The sequence below is a fragment of the Lonchura striata genome, chromosome 6, assembly GCF_050655825.1.
Source record: "Lonchura striata isolate lonStrDom1 chromosome 6, ASM5065582v1, whole genome shotgun sequence".
In the NCBI taxonomy this organism is placed as follows: Eukaryota; Metazoa; Chordata; class Aves; order Passeriformes; family Estrildidae; genus Lonchura; species Lonchura striata.
In genome coordinates this window covers 11114639-11128491 of record NC_140708.1, presented here as the reverse complement: position 1 = coordinate 11128491, position 13853 = coordinate 11114639, and the positions used below count along the sequence as shown (strand labels likewise).

At 44.1% G+C, this 13853-nt stretch overlaps 1 protein-coding gene across 1 annotated transcript; it reads right to left on the bottom strand.

Moving 5' to 3' along the window:
* Window positions 1-3795: 3795 nt before the first annotated feature.
* Window positions 3796-12119, bottom strand: TFAM (transcription factor A, mitochondrial). The gene is made up of 6 exons (XM_021535575.3): window positions 11820-12119; window positions 10020-10090; window positions 8060-8209; window positions 6604-6699; window positions 5699-5755; window positions 3796-4711 (listed from the first exon to the last, which is right to left on the bottom strand). The coding sequence occupies exons 1-6, from the start codon at window positions 12100-12102 to the stop codon at window positions 4496-4498; spliced, it is 873 nt and encodes a 290-aa protein (XP_021391250.1). The 5' UTR covers window positions 12103-12119; the 3' UTR covers window positions 3796-4495.
* Between the last annotated feature and the right edge of the window lie 1734 nt (window positions 12120-13853).

The window sequence follows — 13853 nt, the reverse complement described above, 5'->3', positions numbered from 1 at the left end:
ATGATAAGAAAAAAGATGCAGTAATTAAGTTACTTTTTCTTGTCATCGTTTGAGTGAGTGGCAAAAATGAGGATGACATTTTTCTTTATGGGTTTGTGAACCAAGCAAGATGATAATTATATTGTGTGCAGGAAGAAGGGGTGTTAAGTGAAGCAGAAAGTCAGGGTTACCCAAAAGACAATCTTGTGTTTGTGAATGTTGTTACAGCTGTGGTGGTCAGCTGTGTGCCAGCTGTCCAAGAAAACTTGATTACAAATCTACTTGGGGAAGGGAGGGAAGGCTTGCCAGAGCTGTGAGCTGGAGCATCTGCCAGTAGCACTGCTTCTTGCCAAGGCAGGGCTTCAGCACTCCAGAACTTCTGGAAGTCATCCTTGGGAATTTTAGAGTTTCTTTCCATGAGGTGCATGCAAAGGGAAATAAGTGAGAGCACTTGGAATTACCTTTTTATCATGTTCTGCTATGTGTTTGCTTGCTTTTTGGGTTCCTTGTGCCTGTTCCTAGTGCTGGGTGCTCCTGTTTTGAATTCCTACACTGGCTCTATCATAATAATGATTATAAACTCCTTCAGTAAGTAAGGGATTAAGTGCTAGCTTTATCTGGTCTGTGTTCTTAGAGAAATGTTCTTTTAAAATAAGTTACACACCTCATATGTTCCTGATGACTAGTTAAAGCTGCAGAAGAAATAAAAGCATTAGTGTTATAAGTTGCCTGCACATTCATACAAGGAATGTCTGGCATATAGCACAGATTGAACAAAGCTCTTCTGATTTAATTTTTTTAGGTAGAACTGCTCTTGAAAGCAGTTCTGTTAAAGGCTACACTAAAAACCCCACTCCTCTTCCTGTAGTCAAAGAATACAAAGCCTGAGGGCACCAAAAAGAAGTTCTGCATTATATATTTTCCTCTATGGTATTCTGTTTCTGATGAAGTAGAATTACTTCCCCAAATACTAAAAATACTGGGATCCTTCGAAGTAATGAAAGGTGAGTTTGGTTGTAGGCTGTATATCTCAGTTAAGAGTGCCAGAGAAAATAAATGTTCAGTTCAAAATATTCCATTCCTTATTTTATGGCTCATAAAAAAGCAGCTGGGGGAAATAGTTGACAAATATTCACCTCTGGGGAATGGAAGTGCAATATGTTAAATGAATGAAGCCACACAAGCACCGTGCTGCTGAGCAGTGTTCCAGGCTGCAAGAGGAGCGTGGCTGCTACACGCTCGCTTGCCCAACTCATGTTAGCAGTCAGAGTAAGTTCAATGAGAGCTGCTTGTGTTGCCACCTATTCCTCTTCCAGCCTCTGTGGAAACAATTGCACTCACCTCTAGGATTTGAGATGCAGAGAAAAGAGAAGAGAAGTGCAGGGAGAAGCAGGGAGTTTGTGTGATTTACATGCAGCAAGGGGAATGTGCAGCCCAACATTGGCTTTTACTTGTACAGCCTGTTTGACAGGGCAGCTGCTCTATGTTTGCAGCCCATCCATGAGAGTTAAAAATGAGCCACTTCATATATGTTAGAAGGAAAGTGAGTATTCTACATACAATGTGTGCAATTCAAGTGGTGCTAGAAGAAATGGCTGCCTTAGGAACATCTTCTGTCCTGACACTTTCTTCTTTGTGAAATACAGCTGCTTGGACTGTGGACTATGTCGAAGCTGTGTGAAAGTGACTGGAAATCAGGTTTTAGAGGGTAGAGGGAAGGTCAGCAAATTTATTCTTTCCTGGCACACCACTCTGTCTGAACTGCAGGTGGAATTGCTGCGTTCTAACGATGGACTCTGCCACCCTGAGAATGTGGAGATGCTCTATATGTTGTTGAACAGGAACGTGTGGATCACTAGTGTGATTTGTCTGGTTTACAGACTGCAAAGGGGCTATGAAGGCCAGAAATGGCTTTTTGCTCTGGCACTTTTTCTTTGGGAGTAGTTGCTGGGTGTTAGCTGCTGCAAGATTAGAATGCAAGAGGGAACATAGAGCTTGAGGGAAAGTGTGTATCTCTAGGGAGTTTGATGGAGTTCAGTGGGTGTCTGTTACTTGTGAGCATAGAAAAGGTTCTAAAAGGAAGAGGCTATGCTGGAATTGCCTTTGCTTTTGCAGCCTATAAAGTGCAAAGCCAAGAATGAAACAATTCCTCGTTCTTTCCCGCAGATCATTCTGTCTCCAAGAGCCCGGATCCGCAGCGGAGCTCTTCCATGAGCTGCTCCCACAGGAATGGGGCCCGGCCAGAAAAGCGCTTGGCTTTGTCCGGGGCACTGTCAGCGCTCATCAAAAGCACCGCACCACGGCGCTGTCAGCTCGCGAAGGAAGGACCCGCACCGAGCCAGCGCGAAACCGCCCCCGGGGCAGAGCCACGTCGGAAGGCAAAAATTCCCAGTCCTCCCAAGTGCACACCCTTCTTCACACCACACTCAAACAGCAACACGAATTCCTTTGCCCTAACAAGGCTTTTTGCTCTCACAGAGTCTGGCCACAATCTTGACAACATCTGGTAAAAACAGAGCTCACTGAGAAAGCTGCCAGCTGAGAAAGCTCTTGCTGCCTACAACTTCAAGTGCACCCATCGATTTACCAGATCCCACCCTGCTATCAGCACTTTGCTTCTCAGTTCTTCTCTGAGTTTTTAGCTCAGCTCTAAGCCTTCAGTCTCCCAGAGTCAGGATCCAAACAGAATGGCACCAGGGACTCACACTGAAGGTCAGCAGAAGCACGTGGGTCTGATGGCACACTCCTCATCCAGCAGGGGTCAGGGCTTGGCAGAGCCTGGGCTGGGAGGGTTTCCCCAAAAATATCCTACAAGCAATCTTATTCATGTCAGTTGTGCAAATTTCTTAGAATGATACATTTCTTGCAGATAACTACGCAAGTTACGTGCAAGTTTCTAAAGCAGCTGTTTTGGTGTAAAAAACAGCTGGCAGAAGTGTCTCAGACATCTATCGTTAGCTAAATAATACTGATGGTGTCAGTCACATAACACCCAGGTTTCATCTTGTAAGCCAACTCTGCCTGAGGCCTGAGCATCAGCACATCTGAGTCACTTGGTTTGTTCAGCCTGGGAAACTGGAGACTGAAGAGGAGACCTCACTGAGGTTTTCAATATCCTCTTGAGGGGCATTGGAGGGGCAGGTACTGCTCTCTTCACTCTCATGACCAGTAACAAGGCCCCAGGGACTGGCTGGAGCTGTGTCAGGGAGGATTAGGTTAGGTATCAGGAAAAGGTTCTTACCCCAAAGGCTGGTCAGGCACGGAACAGGCTCCTCAGGGCAGTGGTCATAGTACCAAGCCCGTCCGTACTCAAGAAGTGTTTGGACAACACTCTCAGGCACAGGGGAATTCCTGTGCAGGGCCAGGAGTTGGACTTCATGATCCTGATGGGTCCTTCAACTCAGGATATCCTGTGATTCTGTGTGCACTGAATGATTATCTCAAGCTGGTTTGCACTGGCACTCAGTGCTTATCTATAACTGCTTCCAACTGCAGTCAACCTCAGGGCATTGACAGACTGATCAAACACAGAGTTTAAGGAAAATGCCCCTTTTTAGGTGACAGTGTCCAAGGCCAGGTTGCATGGAGCTGTGAGCAACCTGATTTCCTATGGGAGGAATGTGGGAACCATGTGATTTTGAAGGACCCTTCCAACCCAAGCCTTTCTAGAATTCCATGATTATTTTGTGGGTCATTCAGAATAGATGAGATCCACCAAATACTGAAAAAGTTGGCCTTTATTCTAAAAATAGATTCCTCAAAATACCTATGAGACTTTAACTAAGATGGAGAAACCTCAGGAAAGAAACCAACCACTTCTTCAAAATACCTGTATTTATTACACCAAAACTCAAACTCCAAGCAGCTCTCGTATTTCTTTTCCTTCTAGGTCATCCCAAATGTGACAACAGCGAGACAAAAATGTTTGTATGTATCCAAACAAAACCACAAAATCAAAGTCCAATAAAGGTATGTTCATACAAAACTCACATGGTCTTTAAATGCAACAGAAGTGGCATACACAGATTAACAGGTACAAAAAAACAGATGCATAAAATAAAAGTTAGCATTTTATGTTTCTTGTGCCTGTTGAAATGTAGAACATCTCACTAGCAATAACATGGAGGGAATAAAACACAGCAGTGTTAACTCAGATTTCAGCTCTTATTTACAGAATTTAGATGGTAACATTACAGAATATTCTTTCTTTCATGAAGAAAGAGTTTTTTTTTTCATTAAAAAATACCTTATAAAAGCTGGACATTATCAACCGTTACTGGAGAGCACTGCTGATGTCAGTGGGTATCAGTATTCACAGCTTGATTAATCAATTGCTATTCTACAGCTCAGGCTACACCTGCAATGATTATGTCAGTCAGTTCTGAGAGACAGTAACTCCTCTCTTACCTGATCACCTTTCCAAAGGGCCCTTCTTGGGTTTTCCAAATTTCACTGCTAATGCTGACTGCAGCATTAACACAGCAGGATAGAAATAAGACAATCACAGGGGATTTTTTTATTCTTCGGATTTTTTTAATTTTGCCTTTTTTCCTCTTCCTGAAGAAGCTTTGGCTGTTTCAGTTTGCTTGGCAGTTTCAGCAGGTTTCTTTTTTAACCTTTGCTTTTTGGAACGCACCAGGTCTTCACGTCCCAGTTCAATCATTTTCGCCTCCCATGATTTCATTTCGTTCTCATACCGAACCTTATCATCTTCAGCAAGCTGCAAGTATGGCTGAAAGAAAATAAGGTATCAAAAAGTTACAGAAGGGGCTTTTTCTGCAAAACTACCATGACACAAAGGTGACTGAGAACAGCACCTGTGCAGTGAACAGCCCAGGCATTTGCTTTCTATCCCAGCTAATAAAAAAAAATAACCAAAAAATCAAAATGCAAAAAAATACAAAGCTGTAGCACTAAATTGCAGTTATGTCAGCAGCTGGCCATTCTTGAAGAGGAAACTTACTCAGTTCTGCTACTAACAGTTAAGGTTTTTTTATTTGAGCACTAGTTTGAGACAGCTAAATTAAGTGAGGCACAGGAATAGATATTGCTGGGGAATTATTTCAAATTATTTTTCTACAGTAAAAACATGAACCTAGGGTATGTCCCAAGTACACATGAAAATCCACCTGTAAGAAGGGCATTCAGAAGGAAGGACAACAGGGTACAGAATGCCTGAAAATGTCAAGGTTTAGTTCAGATTTCAGCACAGCACCCCTTCAGTTTTGATTTGCTCATCTGCAGGTTCATAGTTCAATACACTCAGAAAGCTGGCAGAGAATTATCCCCCAGACAACCAAAGTTAATAAATTACCCTGTGCACATCACTGGTGGATTTCTGTTACTTTCCCTTGTAAGAAGTCCTTCCATGAGCAACAAATTCTTATGCTGGTGTTTAAAGATATTATGGATGATTATAAAAAACCAAAATTGTTACATATTAGTCCATCTTCTTTTCTAGATGTTGCTTAGCGTCCACTTTAAGGCACACCAAACTTCCATCCTATCCCACTAACTCACATTTCAACAACACTTTGAATTAAATGGTCACTACTAATGGTAATGACTATCTTTTTCAAGATGCATAAAGATCTTGGAGTATTTTCCTCACTTTTATAATTTCAGCAACTGAGTTCAAGATTTTGTATGACTATACCAATTTTGACTCAAGTTTTTAATTCTGGTTAGATGAGATCCTCATTCAAATCCTCTGGCATACCTGTTTTTGGGAAGCAGACATTTTTTTCCAGGTATCAAATAGTTTCTTCAGCTTTGCCTAGGGGGATACAGAACATGCAATACATGAGTTATTTTAGGAGCAGACTGACTTCAGAGGGGTAAGATAAATACTGCATGAGTGAAAGTCAAGCATAAAGCAATGCAAAAAAAACACCAAGTCACAAAAGCTTCCTTCCCCTTAATTACCCTTTTAATGTAAGTAAATAATAAACTATATTGTTCTAAACAAGCTTCTGGGCATCATCTGAGCCACATTTACAGTGCAGGCCTCAGCTGACTGGAGAAACCTGCCTTGTACATGGAAAACTGAGGAACAAACTATGTCCACTGTTCTGACTCACTGACTAAATGTGTAGGGAAGGAACACATGAGGCACACAGGGTGGGTCTGCAGCACCTCAAGTGCTATAATCCACCAGTGTACCTTAAACCACCCCAAAGCACAGTTTAGTGCAGAACTTGTGAGTTTGCTGAGGACCTCTTGTATTCTCATAACACCAGCTGAACTACAGCAGGCACGATAAACTGCTACTGCCAGAACAGGAGCACATCACACAACTCTTTAAAAAACTGTATTTCTACATTAAAAAAAAAAAAAAGAAAAAAAAGGGAAGAATAATTCTCTCCTTACCAAAAAACCCAGATAAAATCTGTAACATTGAAGTGCAAAAAATAGCACAAATATTTTTATATACCCACACAGCACTTTTTTATACAGGCCATGCTAGCAGTATAGCCAGATTGCCACAGCTTAAAAAAATAACCTAAGCAATGCAGCATCCAGATAGTGAACTACTGAACAGTATCTCTGAAAATGACAGAATCTAAACTACATTTTTCTGAATACAATGCATAAGTTTTATAAAAATAATCTTTCCTGGCTTACCACAGGTGAACTTCCTTCACTTTCTTGAAAATTTTCTGACAGGAAGATGTTAAAGCCACTACGAGCTCTTTTAGGTTTTCCAAGCAGATTCAATTCCTTTAAAAACAAAAGAAGTTATTCCATCTACCAAGCATGTACTTGTTCCAAAACTAAACTCAGTATTTATATTTTATGCAAAAATCAAACACAAATTATTTCTTTGGTGTTTTATTCTGGAAACTGGACTGTATGTCAAGATGCTCTAAGTGCTTTTCAAGACTAATGTTAAACTACAAAAAGCTAACAACTTGAGTTTTCACAAGTTGTTGAAAAAACATTTAAAACTGATTCTTACTTCAGCTAAGTCTTCCAGAAACCAGAGTGTGCTACTAAATTCAACTCTATAAGGAAGTAATGATGACAGATTTTCTATTATTCTTCAATAAGACTTCAGTTTCTGGTGTGAAATACTGCCTGTGTGCAGAGAAGAGGGCAGGCACTTATCTGTGGAGGTGAGAAGGTGGAAGAGAACTGTGGTTCTGCCATCAGAATGCTTTGCCTACAGGGATGATGGCTAGAGAATGAAAGCACAGCAAGTTATAGATGCAATTACACTTCCCGTTTTCTCCAGTCCTGACATTCCCACTGGAGCCTAGGTGCTGTAAGTTAGTATCTGCTTAGGTATTAGATATGCCAACTGAATTCCTTGTGATGCCGTTCTCTAAAAAGGAGCAGCAGAATCATTAAGATTACAAACTCACTCTAAATAGGGGTCTTTTAAACCAAATTTATTTTGCTTTTCCCAATTAGGGCAATGTCACAGTTTAATTCATAGGAATAAATAAGCAATACATAACCCCTTTGATCTTTCCAGACAGACCATAATATTGTACTGTCACAGATGGCTCTGTCTCTAAGGATTTATACATAAACCAGCCACAAAGGAATAGGGAAGATGGTCCTTATGAATATGTAATAAGTAAAGGACACAAACAGATATCAACAGCAGCAGCTACACAGTGGCAGAGCCCAAAAAAGGAAGGAAAAAAGGCTACTTCAAAGCTGCTACCTTGTAGGGCCTAATGAGGTAACAGATAAAAGATCTTTGTGAAAAGCCATTTCTGGATGTCTTCCCATCTGAAGAAAGTGTTGCTGGTCCAAATGTCTTTTAGTGCCTATCCTTTCTCTGGTAGCTCTAGAAATAGGGAGAAAAAAAGCATAGAGAAGCTACCTCTAAGCACAAAGATCCATGATAGTTCTGTGCTCTTCAAGCACAGGAAAGCCACTAAACTAGCTGCAAACACCAGTAATTATTTTAGTCCATGGCATTTTTGCAGGTTTGTGTATGTTGTGGTTTTTTTTTCTATTCTGAGTTGCTTTTGTATTTCTAAAACATGCTTCAACTCTGCTTTGTATACTAGACAAACAGACTTCAGGCTGCTTGAGAGAAAAGAAACCTGAACTTGAAAATACTTACTCTTTTTGCCCTGATTGATCTTCTCCTTGCCAGTTGTTTTCTCCTTTCCTCTTTCAAAGCTGCAGCCTGGGCTGGAGTCAGTTGGGCTTTGTAAGCGGCCATCTGCTCTCCGTATCTCTTCCAGTCTGTCTTTAGTGCCTCCTCATAAACCTACAGCACAAACCAGCACCAGCCTTGAACTTAAGCTAGATTTCAGTCAGAAGCACTTGACCATTAGACAAGCTAACACTTCTAACCTATGAGTAGAAAAATTACAGACTGAAAAACTGACAGCAGAACATCAGATTTTTATCTGTTTGATTCCCTGTTCTACATTTCAGAAAAGGGAAAGGTACACAGAGTGAGAAGTCCAGAATGGATGTGAGAACACCTCAGGTGTACTGAATATTTCCTTTAGGAAACAGATTTTAGTTCCTAACTGCCTCGAATTGCTAACTGCAGCCAAGGAAGAACAATCATTACTTTGCTACAAATGGCATTTAAATCCACCAGCAAGTCCTAGAGTTGCTTTACTTTATCCTTTGAAACTGTCATTCAGAGAAATGACTTCATTCACTACTTATGACTTAATTTGATGACTTTTAAAGAAATTTACATGAAACAAGAGAAGTTGGTCCTTCCATCAAAATTACCTGAGATTTCACCTACCATATACATGAGAGCAGAACATCTTTACAAATCTTGTACATATGGCAAAATTGCAATATTGTCATTCAAAAGGAGAAATAATTGGTTTGCAGCCCCACAGCCACATAGAGTGAGACCTGTGTGTCATCTGTCTGGCAACAGATTAAAACTATTAAAGCCAAGGTCATGTACAAGTGCAAGTACAAGCAGCAAAGTGTCTTCCTGCATTGGGTTTGCATGGCCAGATTCTGGTGGTGAGGGGGGTACAGGGATGGCTCCTATGAGAAGCCCGATGGAGCCAAGGCCAGCCACCTCCAAGTGGCACCTGCTATTGGCCTTCAGCGACGGTGGTGGCACCTCAGGGGTAACAGAGGTAAGAAGGTGAAAAAGAAAACTGCACAACTTCAGCCAGAGAAAGGAGGCTGACCATGTCAGAAGAACACTGCTACTGATCCTGAGGTCAGGGAAGGAGAGGCAGGAGATGCTTCAGGCACAAGAGCTGAGGCTCCCCTTCGGCCTGGGGTGCAGCCCATGGTGAGGCAGCTGTGCCCCTGCAGCCCAGGGGGAGCAGAGATCACCTGCAGCCCCTGGAGGAGACCACAGTGGAGCAGGGGGATGCCCAAAGGGGGCTGTGACCCCGGGTGAAGCCTGCTCCTGGAGGACACATGCTGCAGCAGTGCCTGAAGAACTGCAGCCCATGGGAAAGACACATGTGAGCAGTTCATGGAGGTTTCCCCTGAGGAAGGGAGCCCAAGTTCTCCCACTGAACAGGAAGGAGCAGCTGAGGTCAGCCCAACACATGGTGGGCTGACCTCAGCCCCCATTCCCTGTGCTCCTGCACTGCTGTCAGGAGGAAGCAGAGAAATTGGGAGTGATGTTGAGCCTGGAAAGAGAGGAGAGTAGGGGAAAGGTGTCTTAGGATATGAGTTTTTATTTCTCATTATCCTACTCTGATTTCCCCAGGTGAAGTTTGTTCTGTCCTGCCAGTAGCTGCTGAGGGACCTCTCCTGCTTTATTCAGACCCACAAACGTTTTGCTGTATTTTCTCTCCCCTGCCCAACTGAGGAGAGAAACAGAGTGGCTTTGGTGGGCACCTGGCATTCAGCCAGGATCATCCCACCACACTTCCCCTGAGTTATTCAAAGCTCCCAATTCTCCTGACTGTTTCGATGTCTGAACCTTTGTACACATGTGCTTTTTCAAGCCCTTTAAAAACAAACCAACCAACCAAAAAACCCCACCAGACTGAATAAAAAAACCACAAGACACCAGACCAAATAAAACCCCACCACCTGTAGAGTTCAAAGTACTCAGGGAAAGGATACAACCATACCTGCTTCTGTGATGCTGGTAACTCCCTCCATGCACCTGCTAGTTTTTTAATCAGTTCTGTGTTGCTCACTTCTGTAATAAAGATCAACATTGTATCTTTAGTAAGCTTCTTCAATTTTTCCCAAGGAAAGCTGTCACAGGTATCATCTTCCCATACAAATGCATTTTTTTTCCTTTCATAAAACTAACTCACTGTGGCAGTTAAAGGGCACTGCAATATTTGGGGGATGGGGAAGAGGCACTGCTCACCTGGAACACAACATGCAGTAAATAAACTGAAGCACCATTTCAAGGCAGCTATATTTACTCCACAACAATTTCAGATTTTTTTCGTTTTCAGCTGGATCCTTTTCTGTACAATGCAAGATGGTCTGAATTTGGAGGGAGGAGCATGGAATAAACCAAAAGTAAAATTTCCAGTTCTATATGAGACTGTGGAACTATTGAACTGGTGAGCTAAACAGGGTAGCAAATAGTTTTCCCTACTTAAATCTTCCTCAGGATTTGCCCAATTTGACCGTAGTTCTTTAAACATTTTAAGCTTCAACAATATTTCAAAACCAGCTTATCCTTTTATTCTGCAGCTCTCTGGCAAGAGTCACTGCATTGCCTATAAGTGCAGTTTTTGATAGTAAATCAAACATTCACGGAAAACCATTTTCATCTAAATCCACTTCTCCCATATGCAATCCAGTACCTGCCATTTTTCAATTACTAAGCCTCAAAATCACACACAGCTCACAGTATCAGCAAAAATGTACTTCAAATACATAGAGTCCAAAAATAATCGGGAAACGTAAGTCATTGTTAACATATATTACCTAGGCGAGGTATTTCATCAAGCATTTTTAAAATTACACACACACGTTCATTGTGAAGCACGGCGACCAAGCAGGCACGTGCAGGCAATGAGCACGACCATGCTGGATTCCGCTGGGGCGGGCACGGATAAACACGGGCTGGGAATGAGATCACGACCTGAGATCGCTCCCGAAGCTCGGGTTTGTACAGGGGTTGCTGAGATCGGTCCCAAACTCGGGCTCACACAGGGATGTCAGAGATGGTTCCCGAGCTCGGGCTCACACAGGGATGGCAGAGATGGTTCCCGAGCTCGGGCTCACACGGGGATGGCAGAGATGATTCCCGAGCTCGGGCTCACACGGGGATGGCAGAGATGGTTCCCAAACTCGGGCTCACACAGGGATGGCAGAGATGGTTCCCAAGCTCGGGCTCACATAGGGATGTCAGAGATGGTTCCCGAGCTCGGGCTCACATAGGGATGTCAGAGATGGTTCCCGAGCTCGGGCTCACACGGGGATGGCAGAGATGATTCCCGAGCTCGGGCTCACACAGGGATGTCAGAGATGATTCCCGAGCTCGGGCTCACACGGGGATGGCAGAGATGGTTCCCAAACTCGGGCTCACACGGGGATGTCAGAGATGGTTCCCAAGCTCGGGCTCACACGGGGATGGCAGAGATGATTCCCAAACTCGGGCTCACACGGGGATGGCAGAGATGATTCCCGAGCTCGGGCTCACACGGGGATGGCAGAGATGGTTCCCGAGCTCGGGCTCACACGGGGATGTCAGAGATGGTTCCCGAGCTCGGGCTCACACGGGGATTGCAGAGATGGTTCCCGAGCTCGGGCTCACACGGGGATGGCAGAGATGATTCCCAAGCCCGGGCCCACACAGGGATTGCTCCTCCGGCTCCCCGGCCACCCCGCTCTGGAGCGGCGGTACCGGAGCCCCGGCTCGCAGCAGCGCCAACCGCGGCCCCGCCTCCCCTCCACCCTCGTACCTGGGTTTTTTTCCCGAAAGGCCGGGCGGTTGTCCATCACAAAGCGAAAATAGGCGGTGAGGGGGCGCTTCGGGCGCTGATTCGAGCTGGTCCCCCGAGACAGGCAGCGCTCCGGCGCGCCACCGGCCCTGCACACAGCGGCACCGTCGAGGAGGGTGCCCGCGCCCCGCTGGCGCGGCCCCGCTCCCGTCCCGCTCCGGAGCAGCCGCCGCCCGCCCGCGGCCGTCAGCAGGCCCAGGCCCAGGCCCGCGGCGCGGCACAGCCAGGCCGCCGCCGCCGCCATGCCGGCCCGCCGCGCCTGCGCACAGCCCCGCGCGGCGGCGTGAGGGGCGGGGCGGGGCGGGGCGGCCCCGCACGGGACACCGCTGCGGAGGGGACGGCGGAACAAAGGTGACACCGCCACAGGGAGACACCGGCACAGGGAGACACCGCCGCAAGGTGAGCCCGCGGCCCGAAGGCTGGCACCGCGGCCGGTTCGTGCGTGCGCCCACAGGAGCAGGAGCAGGCGCGAACCCGCCGGCAGCGAGTGCCCGTGCTGACGGGCTGCGGCACGCCAAACCGCGCAGCGTCGCTGCCTCCCTCGCGCGGCTGTGTCTGAACAGCAGGCGCCACTGCCCCCACTAATCGGGGAAAAAGGAGGTGTTGGTTTTTTGGGGTTTTTTGCCTTTTTTTTTTTTACCATAAACTTCTCATCCTTGGAAATAGAATTTGTATAAAAAGCATTAACCGAGGAGCTCCGAAGGTGCAGCAGTGGAAGTGTTTCTCTCCACAGATTGAACCCAGCCACTTCCTAGCATGACTGAACTCTTAAATAACGTATTTATCATTCCATTTCAGTAATTTCAAAAGCAGAAAGGTTGAACTGCTAAGAGTATCATAACAATCAAAGATGTAGCTTCACACCTCTAAACAGCATGATCATAAGTTCCTCTTTTAATATTTACATATGCTTAACATGCCCTACACATGGGTGTTGGTTGGTTTTCAATCCTCCTGCTGGTTTCATACTGTGGTGTAAAGTCATTCATGCACGGCACAAAGCAGAAACATTGCCAGGTAAAGTATAAATGTTTTCAAACCACCCCTAACACAAACTGATAAACCTAAAGAAACCAAGTCATACTTCTGATTTCACACAGTTCTATACAGATATTCCAAAAATTTAAATAACTTACAGTACAAAGAGATTGCTCTTTTACGTAGGAAAAACAAAAACTCTGAACGCATTTTGATGGTCATTTTTCTATAATCATTTGAGCAAATGATGTCTTTACCTTCCTAGCTTCATTGCCCTATTTCAAATATAATAAACCACTCAGTAACAAAAAAAAAAAATTCCATTTATTCAGCTTGCAAAACGTTGTGAACAGGGGTATTTTAAGGTTATTAGAACCACTCTCAATGAAGCTGTTTCAAATGTCACCATTACATCACAAATAAAACTGGCACAGAAATTACATTTTTCCATATGTGACAAACTTAAGGTGAGTAAATCAGGAAACATGAAGTTGATATCCCACTGGTAGGAATAAAAGCTCCTACTGTTCACACTTGCCACCCATACCCCACATTCCAGTTTGATGCATATTCAAATAAAAACAATAAAAAAAATAATTCAAATCTGTCATGTTACAAATGTATTTTATGACAAATTTTCCAATGGAAAGTAATTTTTCTTTCATGTGCAAGATATAGATAAAAACATTCAGTCATTTTTTTTATTTTCAAATAATCAAGAAGATTGAATGGTAGAAAATTAAGTATATTTCTGCTTTTGATCTATGTTTTAAGAACAAATTGCCCCTCTCCAGTACGTTTGGTTTTCCACGTGCATAGTCTGAAGCAACTGAAGTGAAAGCTAATGGACAAGTTACTTTCAAGTGCGAGGAGAAAAATTACTTTCAATTGTGAGTTGACTGTAACATTCTGATATTGCAAATATACCACCTGAACAGACCCTTGTGATTCTCTCCTCCGTAGCTGGATATTGGTGTAGCATGGGATTAACCTAGTTAAAATCCTCTATCCAACAAT